The sequence below is a fragment of the Pyxicephalus adspersus genome, chromosome 4, assembly GCF_032062135.1.
Source record: "Pyxicephalus adspersus chromosome 4, UCB_Pads_2.0, whole genome shotgun sequence".
Lineage (NCBI taxonomy): Eukaryota > Metazoa > Chordata > Amphibia > Anura > Pyxicephalidae > Pyxicephalus > Pyxicephalus adspersus.
The window spans coordinates 91,179,795-91,204,591 of NC_092861.1; the positions used below are offsets into that span (position 1 = coordinate 91,179,795).

At 34.4% G+C, this 24,797-nt stretch overlaps 1 protein-coding gene across 1 annotated transcript in view; it reads right to left on the reverse strand.

Moving 5' to 3' along the window:
- TXLNB (taxilin beta) overlaps positions 1–24,112 on the reverse strand; it is a 43,147-nt gene extending 19,035 nt beyond the window's left edge. Inside the window, exons 1-6 of the mRNA XM_072408990.1 lie at positions 23,974–24,112; positions 12,955–13,372; positions 9,094–9,185; positions 5,982–6,152; positions 3,010–3,204; positions 1,678–1,797 (exon numbers count right to left, since the gene is read on the reverse strand). Coding sequence (XP_072265091.1) covers positions 1,678–1,797; positions 3,010–3,204; positions 5,982–6,152; positions 9,094–9,185; positions 12,955–13,366 — 990 coding nt within the window. The 5' untranslated portion in view covers positions 13,367–13,372; positions 23,974–24,112. The remainder of the gene's footprint in view (positions 1–1,677; positions 1,798–3,009; positions 3,205–5,981; positions 6,153–9,093; positions 9,186–12,954; positions 13,373–23,973) is intronic.
- Positions 24,113–24,797: the final 685 nt, after the last annotated feature.

Consider the following 24,797-nt stretch of genomic DNA (forward strand, 5'->3'; position numbering starts at 1 on the left):
AGACAAAGATGAACTTATGTAAGGGCATATAAAAGATATAAGTATAATGTCTAACTTCACCGATAGCTGAACTCTGCATATAGCCGCATGAAAGAGTGATACTAAAAATTTCATTTGTGTGCCCCTGACATCCACTAATTTTAACGCATTATATTTCTCTAATATGCTCAGATCATGGATATTCACTATATGTTCTTAAAAAAAAAAACATTAAAGCAGAGTATAAAATAAGCCATGCCTGACCTCTATAACTGCTTCTTTGTAAAGTTATGTCTTCGTAAAGATCCTCAAAGATCACAGCAAACACTCCAGAGTTAGGATAAAATTAGCTTGTAACAGTTTTGGCCTTGAACACAAAAAAAGTGGAATCTGACTGCTGTAACTGATTTATTGGGTGTCCAATAGGATGGATTAGTGGTTGAATAAATCCGATTACAAATAATTTTAACCCAGTTGAGCTATTTGCCATCAGATAAAAACTTGGAATTTAAGTGTATACAACATTACTATACTTATCATTGATAGGTAGATTTGGCTGTCAGACAGATGCTGGAGAATGCCAATTCCTATCCTGTATCAGCCAATGCCGCCACTGGACTATGACAGCTGTCATCCTGTAAGCCATTTCTCCACTTGTTACAGCCTTTCTTGTGCTACTGGCGGAGGGATTCCTAAAGGGGCAACTGTTTTTTTTTAGTGTTTCTCAACCAGGGTTTCTTCAGAGGTTGCTAAAGGTTCCTTGAGCAGCCTCTGTTAGGATGATATTCTTCCCATTGGCCAATAATGTAGGAGGTAGTCTTCCTACTGACCATCATGCTTTTGTACTGTACATTTTGGATATAGTAATTATAATAGGGGTTCCCTAAAACCTGAAAGTTATTGCAAGGGTCCTACTATACAAAAAGACTGAGAAACACTAATTTATTCATTACTTTTTGCCTATATTTTGGGGGAAATCAGGCAATGATATTTCATTGATATGACACAGCAAAATGCAATACATTGGATGTAGATACCACTCATTTTCACATATTTCATGGATGGAATTTTTTTTATGAGTATTCCTTTAATATATATGAGAATAGCTCCTCAATATATACAGACATTTTTTTCATTTTAAATATTAATAACAATAAAGCAATGCTTAACAATTAACATTTCCTCGCCTGTACTTTGCTATGATGGGAGACAAGAAGAGGATTTTGTTAATGTAATTTTGTCAGCCAATGGCCGAGCTTTACAAATCTATTCACTGACATATATTACAGCACATTAAAAAAACTTTAACTCTGTCTCGGAATTTCAAAATCCTGCTGGATTTCTTAACTGATCCAACCAGATTCAATCAGAATGTTAATGTTTTTGGGCATTGCAAATGTGGATAGAGCAGACGTGTTAGTAAATATCATCTGGTAGTACACAAGGCATGTCATTTGTATGACTGATCAAGTCTGATTGCAATTCCAGGCACTTTCTACCTTAAAAAGATAATTGGAAGGGCAGACTATTATAAATGTGTATACAGTGATTTGGGAACAATAGGGGCTTGTTGTTGTAAAGTACTTTAACGCCTTGTTTAGACTATGTAAAAACTTTGGTGTGCATGATCATATGAAAAGGTTCTAAGATATTAGGAATAATATGGGATGATCTAAACAAGTTTTAAAAAAAACTTACAAAATCCTTTTCCCGTGTGTGCTTCTCCTCCACTTGTTTCATATGTTCTTGGGCTTGTTCTAACCTGGCATCCACCAACTTTTGCTGCAGCTCCTTCTGTTTAAATATCTTCTCCAGGTGCTGTAAGAAAAATATTAAATGTGGCAGAGAAAAACATCTAAGACATAAGACAGAAGGGCACACTGTCTTATATTTTATGAAGCATTGCTTACAATATGGTACAATATGGTGGCCAAGCATACATGAACAATGACATTCTCCATTTTTTCTTAAAGCCTAATTTTAGGAACCTGTCCGGAGAACTACTTCCAACTGTATGTATATTTTTTTATGCAGACAGGGTCTTGTGACTTTCTCCCAGCGGTGGGCAAATCTCAACAAAAAAGCAGAGAGTGTAACTCAATGTGGAGATGCCTACTCAAAGATCTGGCTCACAACACTCTGCATTCACAGTATGTCCTCCAGATTAGGACATCTTAAGAGGTTTTGTACCAGCAAGGAGGTGAGTATTGCAGGAGAAGTGACTTTTAAACACCATTGGGGAACATTGTTTTTTTAATTTAGCATATAAGAAGTCTTGTTCATTTAAAGTAGGATATTTATTATAGAAAGGCTTATAGAGAAGGTACATATTTAAAGGGTGGAATGTTTATCTATGAGTTATTTTTTATTTGGGAGACCTTTTTTTTTTTTTTTTTTTACCAGTGTATGATCATTGGTGATCAATTCTGAAAATACCAATAATATTGCTGTTGTTTAGCCTAACTACACCCCTACCATGATCTTCAACCTCCTTTGCCAAAAATAATTTCACTATGTTGGAAATATGATTTTATAAAACTAATTTCCAACAGCCTGAATGTAAGACATATTAATAAAGATAATCTTTAACACTATCCAATGTGTATTATAATAGTTTAATCTATAATAAATAATGCATTATTACATTCATTGTTCCCTCTTAAGCAACATGCTAAACATTGGTTTGTAGCTTAGCTTTATAAAATAAAACATAAAGATAATAGGTAAATACCGAAGGTAAAATATTATTTTATACAAAATATTTAAAAAATGATAAAATTAGAAGTCTCTAATAAGTTAAACTTGGAGGGAGTAACTTTAAAATCACTTTTTTTTTAATGTGGGAATCATGTATCTCCATAACACAGTTAGCATTGTTAGGCACAATCTAATAGTGCACCTGCTGATGTCATAAATCCAATGCTATCGGTATAAAATTCCATGTCAATTGTAAAATATTTTATTAGCACTCATTAAAGATTTGTTTGCTTTTGAGAAAGATTGACAGCTTGGACAGCTGCGGTAGCTTACCTCTTCTCTGCCTTCATATTGGCTGACAATGCTCTTGAGCTGCTCTGCTAGCTCAGCGTTTTCTTGGCACAGTTTACTATTGCGTTCACTCTGCTTCTCTATCTGGTTCTGGATATCTGCCAGTGTTACTTGGAAATGATTAGTGATTTCTTTACGTTTTTCTTCATCCTCTCGAGCACGCTGAATTGTCTCTTCCTAAATAGAAGAGTAGAATTTACACTTCTTGAAGTGAATTGAACTTTGCACAGAAAATTTTTATTGAATTATCTAAACACTTATAATTTGGTGAAATAGTTGCAAATATAGAATGGTCTGAAATGAAAATGTTACCTTTATTTGACTAAAAATTCTCTTATACTTCTGCTTTTTTAAAAATATTCAGATCTAACATCCCATGCATTAAATTTTCTGCAATTATATATTCCTCATTAGTACAATAAAAGCTAAAGGACCAAAAAGTTTGCCCCAAGCCATCCAGGACACCCCCATCAGACTTTACTTATATTCTACATCCTGCCACATTATATAGGCAAACCATGCTGTGATAGAGAAGGTTCTAGAGAAGGTTTTGAGTCTATTTAAACTAAACAAATGGTGAATTTATAGAATAAGTTACGTCTAACAATGGGGCTAATTTACTAGGGGAGTTTAGGCTGGTCACTTAGCAAAGAAAAATACTCTGCTAGGGATAATTCACTTAGATTACTGAATGTGGTACAAATGTACTTTGCAAAGAATATCACATATCACATGCAAAGAATTGCAAATAAACATTTTTTTAGCTTTCACATAATTGGTTGTCTGAAATCTGCAGATTCATTACATAAAAAACTAAATGAGGTATCTAGGGCTTTATCACCACTGCATCCTCTGAAGCCACCATCTTCGCCACTGACTTTTCTGTGCCCACCACAATCCTATTAGGCCATTGGGTATTCACTGACAATGTAATCCCTGACCATATGCAAATTTTACATTGTCCCCAGTTTTTTGGTTTATTCTTGGTGGTGCTGCAAATTAAGCCAGGCTTTACACTGCATAGCGCATGCAGAAATAAAAAGTCATCGGGAGCTGGCGCAAAGTTTTTCAGCAAAAACATTTTGTACTCTTGGTTTAGCTCCATTTATTACAACCATCCCACCTAAGGACATGTAAACTGCAATATGTGCCATTAATGTTTTGGGGTTTGGATACACCTGAAAGCATATAGTACATATCCTAAAAGAATCAGACATTTTCCTAAGAAATGCAAAACAATGACACAAAAACATGATGTTGTGAAATATTTTACTAAGTTTGTCAATGGGTAAAGTACTACAATTGCCTTTCTGAAATACAAGCAATATTTTTGTCAGCCAGCATACTAAAGCGTATTGCCAAGGGCTTTATTCTTGTGTGTAGAAAACATACATCAAAGCACATGTTTCTAATGTAGCATGGATATAACATAAACAGCAGTTTGTTCAAAAAATATAAAGTTTTACCTAATAGCTGCCTTTGCTGTACTTCATAGGTGTAATATTTAATCCACCTTTGACTGAAAATAATGGATTTGTATAAAATAATTTAATATTAAATTCTCAGGGAGGAGGCTCCAATGGAACGATATCCTTAGCGCTGTATAAAAGTAGTCATGCAAATGAATGACCACAAAATGATAAAAACTATAATAAATACTGATAGAATATTAGAAAAATACTGAAAAAAAATATGTATTTTTAGATGGCTCTCTTTAGTTAGCAACTGTAAAGCATTACTCACCTACAATATATGGATCTTGGTTCTTAATCAATGTGTTTCTTAGATTAGTAGCCAGGCTAGATATTGAATAAATTGCTTTGCAAAGGTGCACAGTTGTTCTTTATATAGCCTAAATAAAATGCATTAAAAAACCTGTACATTCTTTAATTTTTAATTTTATGTTTTTTTATTTACAGTACAGTAAATATTGAAAGGCCCATAAAAGTAAATTTATTGGTTGGGCTCTGTAAAATATGTGTAAATGTTATAATGATTTCTAAAGCAAAAATACACAGGCATAATTTACTAAAATTAAAAATAGAGTATATCATGTTGTATTGGGACTAAGGTTTACTAACCTTCCTTTTTCAGCTTTGTGTATTGTAATTTATACTGGTTCATTGTATTTCTAAAACATTATATTATGTATGGTTATTTCCATCTTTTAAAAATTACTAATAATATTCAGCCACTTCTGTTCTATTAATAACTAAATAGAACACTTATAGCTGCACTTGGATTCAGTTCATTAAATGTTTATCAGAGATACTGGATAGGTGAAATAACTCTTTAAAGTGAAACAACCCTGGCCTAAAAAGAGGTAAAAGTACCAGTAGTGCAGGAGGTGTCAGCAGACTAACATAGGTATGTTTTGGCAATACATTTGCCTGCTCTGCTATTGCATAGATTCCTAACACCAAACCTTCACTGGACACTTACTGACCTTGGTGTTTCATCAAGCAATATGCATCTTCATTGTAGAAAAACATTGTAATGTCTAAATGATCTTTAGGATGTTTCTATCAGTTTGTGGTGTCCATCAAATGGTTCCCAATATATTGTGTATTTGCTATGTATTTTCTAGAAATCATCTCACTATCTTGTGCTAGTTTGAAAACTTCTTTAACTGCTTCTTCAATCTGATAATTATGGTATGGTTAAGTAGTGACTCCATAATGGTCTTTCAGAACAGCTAAAAACACACACCGTGGCATTTCTATTTTAACAACAAGAATAGGTTCTGTTTTTTTTGCATATTTGATTTTGAGCATTCCACAATAATGTAAAAAAAAAAAATTCTAGATAAACCAAAGACTTAAACTTTTCTGGTATAAACTTTTACATTTTTCTTTCTCTAGACATTCCTGTCCACTTAGGACTTTATGGGGAATGGAAATAATGCTGCATGAAGAAGTACATTTTGTTTTACATTCATATGTTATCATAGTAACCTTAAGTGTTTTGTTGTGTCTCTGTAACTCCCGGCATAGACTCTCCAGTTTGCTACGTGCAAGAATAGCTTTGCTGTGTTCGCTTTGTAGTTGGTCTTTTTCTTTTATGAGCTGCAATTGTCGCTTTTGCAGCTGCTTCATCTGTTTTTGTTCTGAATGATGTTCTTCAAGCTATGTAAAAAGAAAACAAAATCTTAACAATATCATCAAACATCATCATATACAAAAAAATATATACCCTAATTTTTCCTATTTGTTGGATGACCCACTATAGTTTAAAAAAGTCTACTTCCAGCATGGATACTTACTCTAGTGTTCAAAATTCTAACACATTTTTTATTACATAATTGAAGTCTATTCATAAAACAGTGAATCTAAAATATTCCCTTATGGCGAATCTCCAGGTCCATGTGTTTCAATGGCAATATCTGAGTTTCCACCAGGAAATGTTTCAGTGAATGTCAGGTTTACTGGTTTTCAAAAAGACCCCATTGAAGACTTTCTACCTAGAGGATCATAATGCTTAGTCAGGTAAAGCAGATCTTTTCAATACTTACAGGTCTGGAGGATTACATTCTTGACATGTCAACTTGTACACTAACATTTTTTCTCAAAACAATCTCCACCTTTCATCTTTACCAATCATTTTGTGAGTGCCAGTTCGCAGATTTTTACTGGGCAGCTGGTGATGTCACCAGTCTGCTGCAGGTAGGAGAAGACATTTAGTCATTTTCTCCCCCCTCAGTAAATGATGGGTTAGACTACACAGTTTAGCTTTGTAAAGGTGAGAAGTTGCTGCAGAAGGAACTGACCTTTGTCAGACATTTGTGAACAGCCAACAAAAAATGATTAAACAATTGATCATTATAGGTTTGCCTTATCATCACCCTTAATTTTTTTAGCTGTGACAACCAGCTTTAAGAATGGGTTTAAATAGTTTGATGATGGATAACAGAAGATAAGCTTCTGTTTGCAGTGTAAACAAACCAAAAAGACTGTCAATGACAGGTGAGATAACAGTGAGAACAAAATGCTTTATTTCTCATATTTACAGCTCTTCCTCTAGCCATGCAATATTGCTGCTTCCAGAACAATTACACTGTTAAATAGGGGGGATTTTGGTTTTTACAAGATGACAATACTTTGGGTCAAAGGCAGGTAAGATAACTATATGGGCACGCAAAAAGCTGGAAGGTTTTTATTTTATGTTATGCCAGACTGTATAACTCTACTATATATATAAAGAGAATATTATGAGGAACAAAACATGGTCATACAACTAATGCATAAAATATGCAAATGAATAAAAACATTTGGAGTAGGAACTTACTGGTAACTTTTTATTGAAAGTACAGGGAAATTGTCAAGTACAGTACAGGTGACATTTATAATAAATTTATAAATATAAAAATCAGGGTCCAGTTTCCCATGTTTGTACTCATTTCATTATTCAGCACACCTAGTCATTATACTTTCTCTGTGCTGCTTTATCCATTCCTTGTCCTGGTCGTTTTACCCACCTATAAACTAAAGCTACCTACAACACATATCAGCTACATTTTTTATTATCTGTTGCTTTTTTTCCCTACTACTACTGAACATTTGAACAATCTGATGCATTTTCACCACTGGTTCATTTTTTCCTATACAATTCCAACCCAATGTGGCCACCAACAAGCATACATTGGCTAAATGTATAGAATTGGATATTTAGGTTGCAATATACCAACTCTTTCCCATCCTGTTACAATAGATCTAATGTATTATCACTGTCAAAAATTTACTGATGAAGTGGGAATGACATATTCACATTTTGGCTGTAGCTGCTGTACCAGTAGTAACATGTTTAAAAGTAGAACATGGCTCACTTGACAACAACTTTGCTGGTGGAGGAAATAATCTCTTTCTAGGCTTAAGTGGAACAAGAAGGGTGATATGCACTGTATGTCTAAGGATTAAGGAAAACAATCAGGAATTCAATTCGGTGTTCTGATGTACCATATTCTCTCCGATTAAGTGTATTTAGCTCAAAATGCACTTAAGCTACGTACACACTTCCAATTATTATCGTCGGAAAACGTACGACGAACGTTCCTGCACGATATATATGAACGATCGTATAGCACCGATCCTGCACATAGAGGTAACGACACGATCGTTCGTAGATATTGTACACACAATAGATACGATCGTTTGAGCGATAGAGGAACTATGTGCACGACAGGAAAGTGAACGAGCGTTCGTTCATCACGCATGCTCTGAACATGGACGATCAACGAACGACCGTACACACGAACGATGTTCAACGATCGTCGCCCAATCCGATCCGCCGGTCCGGTCGTTCGTTTCCAACAATTTTCCTCGTTCGTCGGCGTCGTTGGTTACTTTTTTACGAACGATTTTTTGCCCAATCGATCGTTCGTCGTTCGATTGGAACGATAAAAATTGGAAGTGTGTACGCACCTTTAGCCATTCCATTCAGATCCTGCCTGCCTTCCCCATGTATCTACACTACTGCCATAGATTGTTGCTGATGGAAGTAAATGTTCTTTTAAGCGAATTGCAACTGGCTGTACAGTAAAATGTCCACACAGTGCAATAATACAGGGCATTTAAGTTGATAGTGCAAGAAAAGCCTAATTTAATAACCCTTTAAAAATATAGGACCTATATTCTAACAATCAGCTTTATAATTTGTGATCACCAGTTTGGTTTCTTAGCTGCAGATTTTTTTTTCTTAGAGATGAGCAAAACACACAACTGGAGCCAGTAAAGGTTTTTTTTAACTTTATATGAAGAGCTGTAGAAGAAAACAAGCACCTTGAGCAAAGCTTCACTTTTATTTAGAAAATAAATCATTGATGGCCATATACTGTATAAGAGGCAAAGTCAAACAAAATGCATTCATCTCAAATAGGAAGTGTCTGTTTTGAAACCAATCATTTGCGTTCCTGCACTAGAAAGTGACAGTCGGAGTGTCAACATTTGAATCTTACCAATGACATAGTATGGAATACAATACAAACAATATTGACTGGTAGGGAAATTATAGAACAGATTCCTTCCTTTGATGCACACCCACATCAGCACATGGAGCCCATTCAACACTTACCAGTTCTGCATATTTCTTTGCTAAGGCTTCTAACTTCTCTTCTGGTGTGTTAAGCTTGTTTAAACTTTGCAGAAGCTGGGCTGCCTCTTTGCCTTAAATTAAAAAAAATAGTTATTTAAAAATTAGTGTGATACATTTTTATTGCAGTTCTATAACATAAGAGTTGCAGATTGTGGAACGTTTAGTAATGAAGTGCAAATATAATTCTTTGAATATATATTAAACCATCAGAAGACCACAAATTACTTACTGATGTTATAAACAAAAAGGGCAAAAAGGGGCATTTGTAAAGAAAGGAAAGCAAGGGAACCAAAGCATGCCTAAGTAAGCAAAAAATTACATTTGTATTTCCTTTGGTAAAGTAAGAGAACTCTACCAACACATATATAGCAATGAGATATTTCTGCCTTACAGTAAGGTCTGGAGATATCACTGGAAGTGACTGCAAGTAGTATTTTTTTATCTATACCCAGCCAGTGAACTTTTTTGGCTCCTGCACTGCCTGCTTTACTTACTGCGTACAATACGATGTCTGCATTGCAGTTGTAGAAGTTAGGCAAGCTGCAATACAAAGAAAACTTTATACTGTTTGTACAGAATGAGTACTAGTGTCCCCAGTTGTTGTAATAATGGTTAAGAAAAGACTTGTCTCTGTCTACTTCAAATAGTAATATAGCATCAGAAGATCCTATTAAAGCCCATCTCAAGTAAAATAAAAAAATGTATTTTTAATAAATTATTTCCATTGCATCCACTAGCAAAATAGAACTTTTGTAGGGGTCATACCCAATGCCTATTATCCAAGATTATATGGCTGACATATTTGACAACTGTAAGGAAATGCTTTACCATTTGTTAAAATAATTTAGGTTTTTGATTCATCCATTTAATTTCATATAAAGAATTCGTTTACTGATAACATATTCTGACTACTGGACAGCCAAGTCCGATTATATATGCATTCATGATTCATAATGGAGGTGATGAACCAACCATAAAACCTCACATCACAAGGGGTATAGGGTGACATCAAAATAGAGCGTGAAATGGCTAAATTGTGACCAATAAAAGGTTTTACAATTTAAAATGAATTAAAACTATATTTTTTAATAAAAACACATTTACATTTACCGTTTATCATTTGTATCATATATCAAACTGAAAATGGCAATTTTGTAAGACATGCAATTCTGCTATGGACTAGTTCTGCATGAATTACATCAATTATTCTACTTACTATGACATATCGGAGAATACAGTGCTATAACTATTTAGCTTCACAGAAGAAAAGAAGAAAAAGTGCCTTATTACCATACCCATGGAAACCATGAATTTGGGTAATCCATGAATTCATTTGCAAGTCAAATAAGCAAGCATAGAAAGGCTCACATCTGCTGAATGTGTGTTACAAATGTTTATAACTCAAGTCTTCATAATGGCCTATGATTATCAGACATTAAAAAAAGATTTCAAGAAAAAATAGTAGCATATATTCACTCCAAATTTCTGATTTTGAGATTAGCAGCTCAGCTCTTATTTAAATGGCACGTACCAAATGTATCTACAATCAAATAACTGCCATAGAATGAATACATTAATTGCAGATGGTTTTCAAGTGATACAATAAATAACTAGGAAAATACAAAAGCCATGTTTGAAAGAAATAACATGCACAGCTTTGCTCCTATAATAATTGTTTGAAGTATACTAATATTAATTAAAGACTGGGATTTTGGAATTTACATCTTTGCAAGTTACCTACATTTGAATTAAGAAGAATTCTTTTTGTACAAATAATATAGTTATTTTAACAGGACAGTAAAGTTCTAAAATATTATTACAACCATATCCAATTGGGAATACCTCCTCCTTCTTGTCTTTGATGTGATACAATACATTTTCATCAGAGGTAAAGATTGTTCTAACAGTTCATTCAAGATAATTAATTCAGATTAAACAGTGATTTTACATAAGTATGTTATATAAATAAGTGGTATTTATTGGCCAACATTAAATATGAAATGGCTCCATTGCAACCAGTAACTAGTTATTAGCTTTCCTCACAAAATTGTAAAAATAACACCAATTTAATTAACTTTTGTGAACATCAAATTCACCTATACTGGCAGATGTATCTGAAAATTCACTTTTTACTGCTTTTGCTGTAAGTTCAATTGTAAGGCATATTTCACTTAGCTAAGTGACTGTGATGAAAATCCACTTTGCAAGGAACCAATCATACACACAAAACTCTAATTAGGATCTAAATAGGATTGTTGCTTGCACATAATTGGATGGTTGGTGTTAGCAGAGCTTCAGCTCATTAACTGAGCTAACTTAAATTACTCTTACAAGGTGGTATTATACTTTATTCAGTGAACAATCTATATTCCTTTAGTAAAGCAATCCCATAGTGCCGTCTCAGAATATTTAGTGTAGTTATTAGGAGAGAATTTATTTTAGGAATAATAAAGTTTATGGTATTTTTACTAGTTACATGTAGTTACATAGTAGGTTAGGTTGAAAAAGACAAAAAAACATCAAGTTAAACCACTAGGGAAATAAACATATCCCAGAATTAAAACCCTATGGATAAAGTTGGTCCAGAGGAAAGCAAAAAAAAAAAACAAAAAACCCTGGTACAATTTGTTTCAACAGGGGAAAAAATTCCTTCCTGATTCCATGTCACTGTTATTTTTACTTTAAATCCTTAATACTCAGTTGAATTCTGTGCTTCTAGAAAAACATCCAGCTTTTTCCAAAATTAATCTATAGTAGTTGCTAAAACTACTTCCTGGGGGAGCTGATTCCATATTTTCACAGACCTTACAGTGAAGAATCCCTTCCTTATCCGGAGCTTAACTTCTTTTCCTCCAGATGCAAAGAGTGCCCTCTTGTTCTTTGTAATGATCTCAAAGTGAATAATGGGGAAGGGAGTTCTTTATATGGACCATTTATATATTCATAGAGGGTGATCATATTCCCCCTTAAACTTCTCTTCTCAAGGGAGAATAGATTCAGTTCAGCTAATCTCTCCTCATAGCTGAGTGAACATCTTTTTGGTACAGTGTTTCTCAACCAAGGTACTGTGAAACCCTGGGTTTCCTCCAAAGGTTCACAGGGGTTCCTTGAGCAATAAGCAATTTGTGACTCTCAGGTAAGTTTTACTGACACCAATGATCTTTTTTGGCTGTCTGTTAGGTTGATATCCCTCTCATTGACCCACCACACTAATATAATGTGAGCAGTAGAGTTATAGGAGGGGTCCACTGAAGACCTGAAAGTTATATCAAGGGTTTTCCCATGTTAAAAAGGTCAAGAAAGGCTGCTTTATTATTTCAACCTTTAATTGCCCCGTATCCTTGAAAACCATGGTTGTGTTTCTCCCAGCGATGTTCATAACTAGTAGTACAGGCTATATAAAAAATATTACCACTACAGTACACTAATCTGCAACACTTGAAACCACAGCACTGATTTGGGGCAAATAAAGCTGGGAGAACGATGTTAGAAGTTTCAGTTTAGGTTGGCTTTGAAGGAGCTTTAATATGCTCATTGAATAGATAACACAGACTGATGGCTAGCAGTGCCCAGTGTGAAAGTTTCAGGTAATCACACTTGGTGAGAAAGAGTCAACAGTGTGTAGTAGTTACCCATGTCTGTTAACTATGCCTAACATCTTGGATAGAGATCCATTTAACCTGGATTTTGTAATTTCCCATATGGCACTCATAGCAACCAACAAGAGTAAAGATAAAATCAAATTGGTTACTGATACTAGAAACTGTAATTTTATTCTAATTTTCTGTTTAGGTTTGCACATTACCTAGGTAAACCATAGAAAACAATACAGGTACATACCTAATCCCTTTAGAATTTTCTTTTCAGGTGTTTGATCTTTGCTGGCACCTGAGTCTTTGGGCAAAGGGGCTTCTGATAAAGAAATGGATTCCTTTAACTCTTCAGTCTTTGTTACATCGGTATCTCTATCATCAATGGATTGCTCCTCATTGGGTGGTAAAGGTAAACTCTCATTCTCAATACTTGTAACATCGGAAGTGGCATATTCTTGAATAATGTTTTCCAGCTGCCTCTCCAGTTCTTCAGAAATATCATGGTCAGATGTTTCACAAGGAACCTTTTCTGTGATACCGATGACTGTTGATGGTTTATTATTCGCCTCTGGTAAGCCATTTTGATTATTTGTCAAATTCACTGTTGGTGTTAACTGTTCATCACTTTTGATTTCTGAGTTACTGTTGTTCATCTCCATAGTGTACTTGAAGGGGAAATTACAACATTCATTAATTTAGATATTACATTACAAAAAATCAGAGAATAAATCAGATATTAAACATTGCAATAAGTCAGATATTTATTGGTTTTGGTCTCAAGTCACCTATTTGTGTTATAATATAGAGCAGACTCTATTCTCTTTATATCCTGCCCCCTTTGCCTACTGGGACTACGGTTTGAGGAACTATGTCCATTTAATGTGAAAAAATTCTCAGGAAAACCTTTTTTCCCCGTCTCATTGTGGAAACACTTATTAAACCAAACCCATACATACAAACAAGTAAGTTATAATTACTAGGCTTTCTGAAGTATGAGGCCCAGTCACAGTCAAGACTTCTATCTCATGTAATATCATTTTTGTTTTTTAGGCATAAATTTGACCAAATTTATAGATTCTGCCTATATGATCCAGACAATCAATCAAGTATTATTTAAAGGAAGAAGCTCAGTAGTAGGAAGTATTTCAATTTTCCAGTTATTTGCTTTGAAAAAGACAAGGTAAAAAGGTATCCCTATCTAAAGAAGTCACTTCCAGTAATACATAAATTGAACATATTTTTTAAATACCAATATAGAAATGACTACAGTCAATATTAGGAGCTTAAAAGGCTTGAAACAGCCAAAGGCTTTTTTTTAGCTAGACAACCTTTATGGTCAAAAATCCGGTAGCTGGGTCTTATTACAAAAGTAAATGTATTATGCTGGAGAACAGCATCACCTTTTTCTTAAAATAATGAATTTGTTATGTCTTGTGCAATGTTTATCTAAGTATTTTAGGTAATGATTATGGGCAAAGTGTCTCTTGAAATAGGCTTTCAAGCACTTCTAATTTTGGAAAGCTTTCCTTTATTTGTTTGAGATATTAAACTCTTTTACCTTATGTGAAAGGATTATGTAACTCATTATAGTTTAAGAAGGGTTTGCTTATAAAGACTATCTGAAACGGTAAAAGAAAAAAAGGAATAAAGTGGACTATGGTAAAAATGATTCCCAGAGTTAATATAAAAACAAAAAAGGTGTTAAATATAAGAGCAAACTGCCATCAGTAACCATAAAACCAGAATCCATAAAAAAGTAATAACAGTTACATTTCCAGCCTAGCAACAAAACAATAAACTGAGAGCAGCAAAGAAGCAATCTCTCAATCTGCAGGAGACTAAGCACATTGAATAAACATTGTAATTTATCATTGAAAGAACAAATATGTGCATATTTTGAAAACTGACCTCCGGGCTAAACAAATAACATCTAAATACAAGAGCCATGTGGATTATTACTTAAATCTTGGTGTAATTTGTGCATTTCTTTCAGATCTGTGGAGTAGCATAAACCTCTTCTCATTACAATTGGCCTATGCAAGGGTAAATAAAATCAATCACCGCTGTTCTCTCTCCTTGTGACGGGTGACTGGTTTTGGTTTTGCCCCCATGTAGTTTTCTGCTGGTCTCTACCCACAGCTTTGCACTTTGCACAGGTTATGTTCATCAGTATAATTGCTACTTTTACTAGATATTTTATTGGTTTGCATACGGTGCACGAAAAGTAGATGTATATCCTTTGTGTCTAATAGGGAATGTTTTTAAAGTTTCTGTACATAAATTTATCAAAGACTAAGCATTTTTTTATCAAAGATTAAAGGCAGAAAATGCAGAAACAGGCTGTGATAAATTCAGCCTTACCACTTACCATAAGTTTTACCATAAGGTAAACTAATTTCATTAAATGGTCATCAGCAAATGTGACTATCTCTGTAAAAGCATGTTTAGTTTTCTGGTCTGGGGCATTTAGGTGTGTTAACACAAGGAGGAAAGACACAAGAAGATCCGCAATGGTCTTAGAAAAGCCATTGTTGCTGCTCATTAATCTGCTGCTCATTAATCTGAGAATGGATTAAGGCCATTTCCAAACAATTCAAATTTCACATTCTACAGTGAAAGATTATTCAAAAGAGGTAAATATTCAGGACAGTTGCCAGTCTTCCCAGGAGTGGATAGCCCAGTAAATTCACCCCAAGATCAGACTCGGGAGAAATTGCAAAGAGCTACATTTTTAGACTCTACAGGCCTCAATCAACATTTTAAATGTTAAAGTCCTTGACAGTACAATAGGAAAAAAAACTGAACAAGTATAGCTAGTTTGGAAGTGTTGCCAGGAGAAAGTCTCTTCTCTAAAAAAAACATGGCAGCTTGGCTTAGGTTTGCAAAGTTTCAGCTGAACAAACCACAAAACTTTTGTAACAATGCCCTTTGGACAGATGAGACCAAAGTGGAGATGTTTTGCCAAAATGCCCAGTGCCACATTTGGTAAAAATCAAACAGGTTATATCACCACAATCACTTCATACCAAAGTAGTGATGATTTGGACTTGTTTTGCAGCCCTAGGACCTGGACACTTTGCAGTCATTGGGTCTGATTTATTAAGACTAGAGGAGATAGACTGTCATGGGTGAACCTGGGTTATCCAGGAAACCTGGAAAGGATTTCTTAAAAATCATTTGTTCTTAGATAGCAAACACTTTAAATCTTTGACCAAATTCATTCCAGATTTGCTGGCTTACCCAAGTTCACCTATAAAGGGCTGGGGCTTTGGTAAAGGTCGTGCAGGGCTTTGGTAAATTAGGACTATTGAGTCGATTGTGCACTCCTCTGTTTACCAAAGTATTTACCAAATGTGAGGCCATGGTGTACAACAGCTAAAGCTTAGACTAGATCGAATCATGCAACAGGACAATGATTCCAAGGACGCCAGCACATCTACAACAGTTTGGCTAAAATAAAAATATTCAAGAATGTTGCAATTGCTTAGTCAAGTCCAGACTTCAACCCAATTGAAATGCTGTGGTGAGACCTTAAGAAAGCTGCGTATAAACAAATGCCCACAAACCTCAATGAACTAAGGCAATGTTGTAAAAAAGAGTGGCCAAAAATTCCTCCACAACAATGTGAAAGACTGTGAGATTTTCACACATTGCTTTTCATGTTGGCTTGGTTTATGTTAAATAAAGACGCTTCAAAATCTATTGTGTGTTGTTTCACATTTGAGGTTAGATGAAAAAAATGTTAGAAACTGCAATGGACCAAAAAAAATTTTTTTTTATTTAAAACAGGGTGTACCTTCCTTTTCTATTGACTTGTGGGTGAAGGGTCTCCAACAGGTTTGGGTAATGTGATTAAAGAATAAACCAGACCAACCCTTTACAGGATGCAGTTCTTGGAGTGTCGGAGGGTAGTTTTCATGTAGTATTCTTGGTATTTGTGTTTTTTTTCCTTTTTGTTTTTTTTTTTATCAATAAAATAAATTACTGAATCCTTAAAAAGACACCAAAAACTACCTTACTTTTACTCTCCCTATTGACACAAAAGCAAAGAATCTTCCAGGTCTAAGTGTTTCAAATGCAGTAATTGATTCCCACCAGTGAATGTCTGAGTGAATGTCAGATTTCCTGTTTCATAAATAAAGCCCTTTGTTTTATTAACTGAAAATATTAGTATTCAACTAAAATGTCTGATAAGCCACCATTTATAAAGCTGTTAAACAATGGAAAGAAGACTATTGAATTATTATTATTCTACTTCCCTTTCTTTGGTGACATTTTAATTTTTTATTTTAGGGACAGACAAAGATTCCAGTGGAGAAATGTATTACATCTGAATCCACTACATTAGTTCTCACCAGTAGTGGTTTTGTAAAAATATATTAATTTTATAGAGTAAATAACAGTCATGCTGAAGCGTTGGTGTAATAATTCTGACTTAGAATCTCATACTCAATGGGATGCTAGTCATGATGGCAGTGGAACCAGATACCAGTCTATGAATAGATCTGGGCACATAGCATCTTTATAAAGTGCACTGAAGTAGGAATTTATTGTCAATATTATTTTCTGTACAATTGCCTTCGAATGAAAAGTCATTATTCAGGCAATCTATATTTTGATAGCATGAAGCAAAATAACAGACACAGTGCCCAGAGATGACAGTTTATCTTAGTGGGTTGTGATTCATTTAATGGTATTCCTATACTACTGATAAATGGTGCAAAAATAAAACTTCCTTTCAACCAAACCATACCTTCTGATATGTTTTTGTTCTACTTATAAAATACTCAGTAACATATGAATCATCAGCACCTAGAATATTATGTTGTGGTTTGAGTGTTAGAGCAAGCAAATCATTTTTCTTGCCTAATAATAATAAAAATCATTCTAACACCAAGATACCCAAAATGCAGTGTTACGAGTGTCCGCACACACAGGGTATAACAGCACAAAGAAAAATCCTGGTCACACTGGTGTGACTATGGATGAAATTAGGCTGCTCTCAGTACCAGTTTAGGTGATTACTGTCATGGGGAATGAAAAAAAAAGAGAAATCTAAAATGACTTAAACATTAGTAGTGGGAAAAGTTATAATGGGTTTACCGAATCTGGTGACGATCATTAAAATTTACTCTAATTTTTGGATAATTTCCTCTTACTTTGGTTCTGATGTATTAACCACCCTGGCATTCTAATTATCTTCATATTTTTATGTCAAAAGCGGTACATTGTTTTGCGTAGAAATTTGTTGTTTAATATTTTAGGCCTGTAATTCTTAGGAATACCTCCCGGGTATGACAAAGTTTGAAACAAAAATCAACAAAAAACATAAATTATAATATAATAAATAATTAATAATATTTTTTTTAAATAAAATTATAAATAAAATAAACTTCATAATGGAATAAACTTTTTGATTTATTATTTATTATTTGGATTTATTTTGTATAACTTTATCACTGTGATCAATGTTTTAAAAGCGGATTACAATCTAATGCTTTTACATTTCCCTGCCAAGCCACGCATTCCCCATGTACTGACGCTTCATGCATCACATCGATCACATCGGATGTGATGCAGAAGCCGGTCAGGGATCGCTGAGGACGCCACTGGATCGAGGGGAGCAGGTAGGATTTTTTTTCCTACCCTGAGTGTGGCTCGGGGTTACCGCTTTTGGTATGTCAAATTCACTGCAAGCCATACTAGGGAATACCGCCAAGGCGGTTAAGGCTTCCCCAGACTGGAGAAGATAGACTATCATGGGAGAAACTGGGTGATCCAACAAACTTGGTTTGGATTCCTCAAAAAACATTTAACATTGGTTGGCAAATGTTTGTTCATATTGCAGTTATATAAGGAACTGATTTGTTTCCTAAGCTCACTGGCATTAATGAAGCAGCCACAATCTTAGGTGTATCACAGTTATAATTTCCACACTCACAAAGAGGAAAGAAAGATGATCACAATGCCAATTGGTATATTTATATTATAATTATTATTAACATCATCATAGTTAAGGTGGTGATGTGTGACCCCCGAAACACATTGGGTATATATTGAATGATTGAATAATAAATTGATTTCTTTGGACTCCTATACTAAGAGATGTGACACTTATCTTTCTTTCCTCTTTGGATATTAAACTGACACTGGCAATGGAATGGGAACCTAAAAGTAGGTAGTCATACTCTACAAAATATATCATAATAAAATAATACAAAGTGGGGCAAAGGAAGAAAGATAGTTATATCATGCATGCTGTCCAAGTATGTATTTTATTTTTCTTATGTTAGTTTGATATAAGGTAAGTGTGGATGATTTAGCTGATTAGCTGATCTTTCCATTATTTAAGGCTCCAAGCAATCTAAATTTTCTTTACATTGTTAGAAGTTAAACAGAGACATCTGGTGGATTTGCAGATTTGATGTTCCAAACTCAGGGGATCAATAGAAAAAATGAACACAATCCAGTCGATTGGCTGATATTCAACAGACAAATAAACTCTTATTTGGTTAAGAAAATCAAAGATTTTCACAGAATTACCCATCTCTACATCCGTAATATAAAATAATTTAGTAACAGACTTACAATTTAATACAGCTAGTGCTACCAAATCCTGGAATAATGTGCTAAAAATGTCAATGTGATTACTTTATCGTTTTAGGGGGCTCATAGTTTCCTGTAGTGAGTGTTTTCAGATAGAGATACAGCTCTGTGTACGAAGCTTTCTGTGTCTGTTCAGATTTGTGAACTCAGATATCTTTATGTCAGAGGCATCTTCCACACGGAGAGGTTTCTGAAAGACTTGTGTGGCTGCCATTATTATCAGAATCAAGGCATGACACTGCTGATATTTAGTGGAGCATTCTCAAATGCTCTTTAGTTTCACACACACAAATGTAATGTTTTCATCTACTCCAGCCTGTTGGAAAATAGAGATGAAATAAAACTTCCACCAACTGACATGCTGGAAAATACACCACAAAAAATTTTAATGCAATTTTATCAAAAATCCTGAGTTAAATTTAAAAAAAAATGTAATGTGAAAAAAGATCTGCATATTATTATCTTTAATTGCATGACAGATGCTGGATCACCCAGGTTCTCCCAATATAGTTTATCTTCTCCAGTCTTGGAGAGCTTTATTAAATCAGGCCCAGTGTAAAAAATAAAGTCATTCTGGGTTCATTCTAATCATTCGTGTTTTTCAGTTTAGGTAATTGGTTATGGTACAGGTATGATGTAGTTGAAGTAAACCTTTAAATTACAATTAGTTGTGTATCATAAACAACCACCAATGTTTTCATCCTTTGCTGCATCTCCGAAGAGAAAGGGAGCAATAGAGATTGGGATGGGGGATTTGTTGGGGAACGAGAGAGAAAAAAGGCGGAGAGATGGAGGGGGTAGCAAGAGAGAGGGAAAGAGAGATAGAGATTAGGAGATGAACACTTTTAAATTTGTATGATCTGGCAGGTCATTATTGCAGAAAGGGGCAGGCGATGTCTCTTCTACAAAAATGTGTCTTACCTGCCTGAACGCTTCAGGTTTCTGAAATCAAAGCTGTGCACGTGCATTGCTAGCTTTAGTTGCCAGGAAAACCCAACAATCCCGGCTTTCCTTGCATGTGTCAGGATGAATAAATTTATGAATTCAAGCACAACCAACCAAGATGGCCAAAGATTGTCCGAAGGAGGAAGAGGAGAAGGAAGATGGCGGTGCAAGGTGTTGGAATGTGAGGTAACAGATAAGTTTTACCTTACCTACTTCCCAGCAAAAAAATATTTTGCAATGGCTGGGCTTTAAGAATACATTTGTTTTGGTGATTCCAGCAAGTGAAGTGTTTAGGAGATAAATATGCTAAATATATATGTAAATGTTGAATCAGGATTTCTGCAAAATTACTTTTAGAAAGGCAATTTACAGTTGCTGTCTTCTTACATGTGGTGTTCCAGTGGTGGGATCCAGTAGCTGGGATACTTTGGCCAGCAATGTGATTTGTTTCAATTAGAACCATTACTAAGCTCTGCTCAGATTCCTACTAGTACTGCATTGAGGAGTATTAGGGGGTTTCTACATTGGTCAGAAGCCAAATTCAATTGTAATAGACATGAGAAGAAAGAATATATGAGTAGATGACTGATCTGGCTGGCTTCTACTTTTTGTAGTGATGGGTACAAAGTGTATTTATTTAACCCTTTATCTCTATAAAATATCTTGTACACTAAAACTGCTTATATACTAAACATGACTTGACTTTTGTTTGTTTAATAATGTTTTTACTCAGAATAGTGACTTTAGGTTGATATACATTTATTAGATTGAGAGCCCTATTATGTGAATGTATTTGGCTTTTCAAGTCTGCTCTGTACACAAAGGAGAGGCTGTTTTGTCATGTGGTTAGGAATTGTGTATCTTGCAAGTGAAGATATTTATAGCTACAGCAAGAACAACTGTTCAACCTGTGATCTAAAGTCAGCTATGGCAACAGCGACAGCCAAATCAAGTATAAATATACATAAGTGTACACAGTGCTAACAGCATCCGCAAGACAAAAAGCATCAGAGCACCACCAAATATTTGATTTTATCGTATAGTTTGCATAATATAAAAAGAAAAAAAGCTAAATTGATTTTTTGGTACATAGGTGACAACCACATTTAAATTTGATCACTCTCCCAAAGTGAACATGCTGCCAAAAATTCAGTTTCAAATTCCTATTCATAAATATAATAAACGCTACACTGAGCAGGTACAGGTATACCTAGGAGGTTTTTATCCCAAGACTATGGAGGTGCTCTGAGACATGTACAAAAGTTAATAAACAAGGTAAAGCTCCGTTCACTTTAAATTTCCAAACTGGACCAAGGTTGTATGGAAAAAAGGTCTGTGCTTCATTATTATTCTACAATAAATTGAGAAAATATAATTAACCATTTAATGCATCATGCAGTATAATAAGAAAAAAAAAAACAAAAATCCACCAGGAGCCAAAAGGAAGTATTTTGGCAAAACATATCTCTTTTGCATAGCTTAAGACATAACGTATGAGGATTTTAGGCACCTTTGACCATCAGATTTACCATTTAGTAAAAGTACCCTACAAATAACTCTAAAAACAAAAAACGGTACAGTATCTATTAAAAAGAGATGATTGGGCCCCTCTCTGTTCATCAGTGGAGAGAAAATAAAGTCCATTGGAATAGAGAGCTGATGACTGTGCAAAATGTTAGCTGGTGGGTCTCACAAGTAGGAAGCTTTTAGTATATCCTCAAATTAAGAAATGGATTGGACCTAATGATGGCACCCTGTGGTTCCCGGTGACCATCCTATTTATATCTGAATTGTATAATTAAATTAAACTCAAACCAAAATTGTGTTTTTCAAGTACTGGGTATAGTGATAGATTCAAAAACTTTTGCCATGTTCTAAATGCTTAATGTATCTCCTTTGTTAGGATGTTCCTTTATTTTCTGATCTGATATCTGTTACACTTGAAAAGAAAGTTAGAGGAATTTTCCCAATGGGGACATGGCAATAAAAACATGGCACTGGTTCTGTAACTTAATCTTCTTCATTCCTAAAAAAGTGTTGGCTGGAACTGAGCTTTAATTTGAAAAGTTACATAAGCAAAAAACAATTTTTGCTAGAACTCCATTTAACCAGGAATTTCCATGTGTGTGAAAATATTTGCACAAATAATTCAGTACAATGGCAATAAGATGAAACTCATTCAAGCTGCTTTGTGAAGCTCTATAGTCCAGATGATTGTGGTATAGTCAGGAGCATAGGAGGAAAAATCTAATACTGCTGAATTTTATAGGACCCAATGAAAATAATGGAAGAAGGTGGCTATATTTTCTATTTGGTGAAAACTGTAAATGATGGATTTCTCTTCACTTGTAAAAAGAGTCTTCAGGACAAATAAAGAGGGTAAATCTACCCACCTTGGATACAGACAGCAAGAATACAAATAAAAACAACCCTGACTGAAGTTTAACCCATACTCAATGTATCCTTCTTTAGAAAAAAACTTTATGTTTGGTTTGGCACTCTGTGATTTACTTATTGAATGAGATGTTTTATGGGTGCCATTCTGCGTGCCAAAATCAGGCAATTTGGGACTTTATCAGACACCTTTAAATGATCATTCCTAAGAATTTTTTGGCTGAAGTCTATTTTACATGTTGAGATAAGGCTATTGCTGGAGCTGCCTGCACGGTACAGAAGCAAGAGCGCTTGGGGGAGATATGAACATGGACATTTATGTAATAAATTAAATTTGACAGTCAGGTTATGGAGTCATCTCTAGCTGTCATCTTATGTCTACAGCTAGCTCAAAGTTTTAGGATCTGGTTATGTTTAGTTATCTTGAGAATATATATAAATTTGAGTACACAAAATAAAGTAGAGCAAAACTGCGCAGTATTTCTTTCTTCATTCTTCATACAAATATGGCACAGTTTCCATTAATACAGTTATAGACCTACAACACATGTAGACCAGAACACTGAATAAACTTTAGAACTGCATTGGTGAGAATAGCTAGCACTCGAATATAAAAAAAGCAGCCTTGGAAAATAATATATTGACTGAATATCAAGTCCCTTTCATTTTTCTGCACCATCCCCCTACATTGCTTCATGTCCAGGCATTCAGACACATGGCACCTGTTGCAGGGTCACTGGTTATTTTAGGCACTGCTCAGATCCATGTGGTTTGTTAACATGGTGAGTAAAAGTACATTAAAGACTCATGTAGACCTCAAATAACCAAATCAGCTGCACCACATATAATACATCAACACCAGCAGAAACAATTTGTTATTATAGAATAACTTCAATATGTAATATGTATAGTTTATATATATAGCTAAACTATATACTTGTTTTAATATAAATGGCTTATGTTTCAATTCATATAACTTCATTTAACTTATGATTTAACATATGCTTGGTTATATTTTACCAAGATAAATATTATTATTTTATTATTACACAGTATTTATATAGCGCCATCATATTACACAGCACTGTACAAAGTCCATAGTCATGTCACTAGCTGTCCCTTAAAGGGGCTCAATATCTAATGTCCCTACCATAGTCATATATCATTAACACAGGATAAGGACAAATTTGGGGAGAAGCCAATTAACTTAGCTGCATATTTATAAGCAGATACCAATGGAATGAACATTTTCAATAATTGAAATGGAAATATATACTTGTTTTACAATATCAAAGTTACAGAAGAATAATGAATAACTTACCAGAAAAGTGTCCTGGGATTCTAAAAGGTCTTAAAAAAGAGGAAGGTACTGCAGCAACAAGACAGAGTGAAAAGAGTTAGTCCAAGAGACAACTAGAGATAGAAGCAGGACACAAGAGCAAAAGTTATGGAGGAGGGGAGGAAAGAACAGATGACAGTTGTGAAAGAGTGCATAGGATGCCAAATTTGGACAGACCTATTTAGCAGCTGATAGCGAGATGAATGCACTTCATGGGAGATCTTATAATTACAATGAAGGATAATGGCCAATACTTCTAGGGTGGGATGTGTATGTAAAACATTGTAATATGATGCAAATGCAATAAACAATGACAATAACTGGAATGCTTATGGTATAGGTATTCCTTTTATAAACATGGAAAGGTAGTATGTATTTGGAAGCGGTATCATTTTTTTTGTTGTAAAACTGCGTATGATACACACAGGGTTATTTGACAATATACAGAAAAAGTGGAAGACTAAAAATATATTATGGGTCATGTTTAATTGGATATATTGATATAAGATTTTTGGCAGGATATCTTAGACAAAATCAACGTCCAATCAAATGTATACAGAACAATTTCTTTCCAATAAATACTATTACCCATCCCAAGAGCTACATTTGATCCAGTATTACATTTTATAACATTTTGGCTTTGTAATATTGTATATCACACACGGTCATTTTATGTCATCAAGTTGCAGTTTCATTGGATAATTTTCAAGTTAGTGCAGTTTACATTATATTTGCATGTGATATGAAGTAATATGTTAGTAATAAATAAATAAATAAATATATATATTTTCAATCTAAATATATAT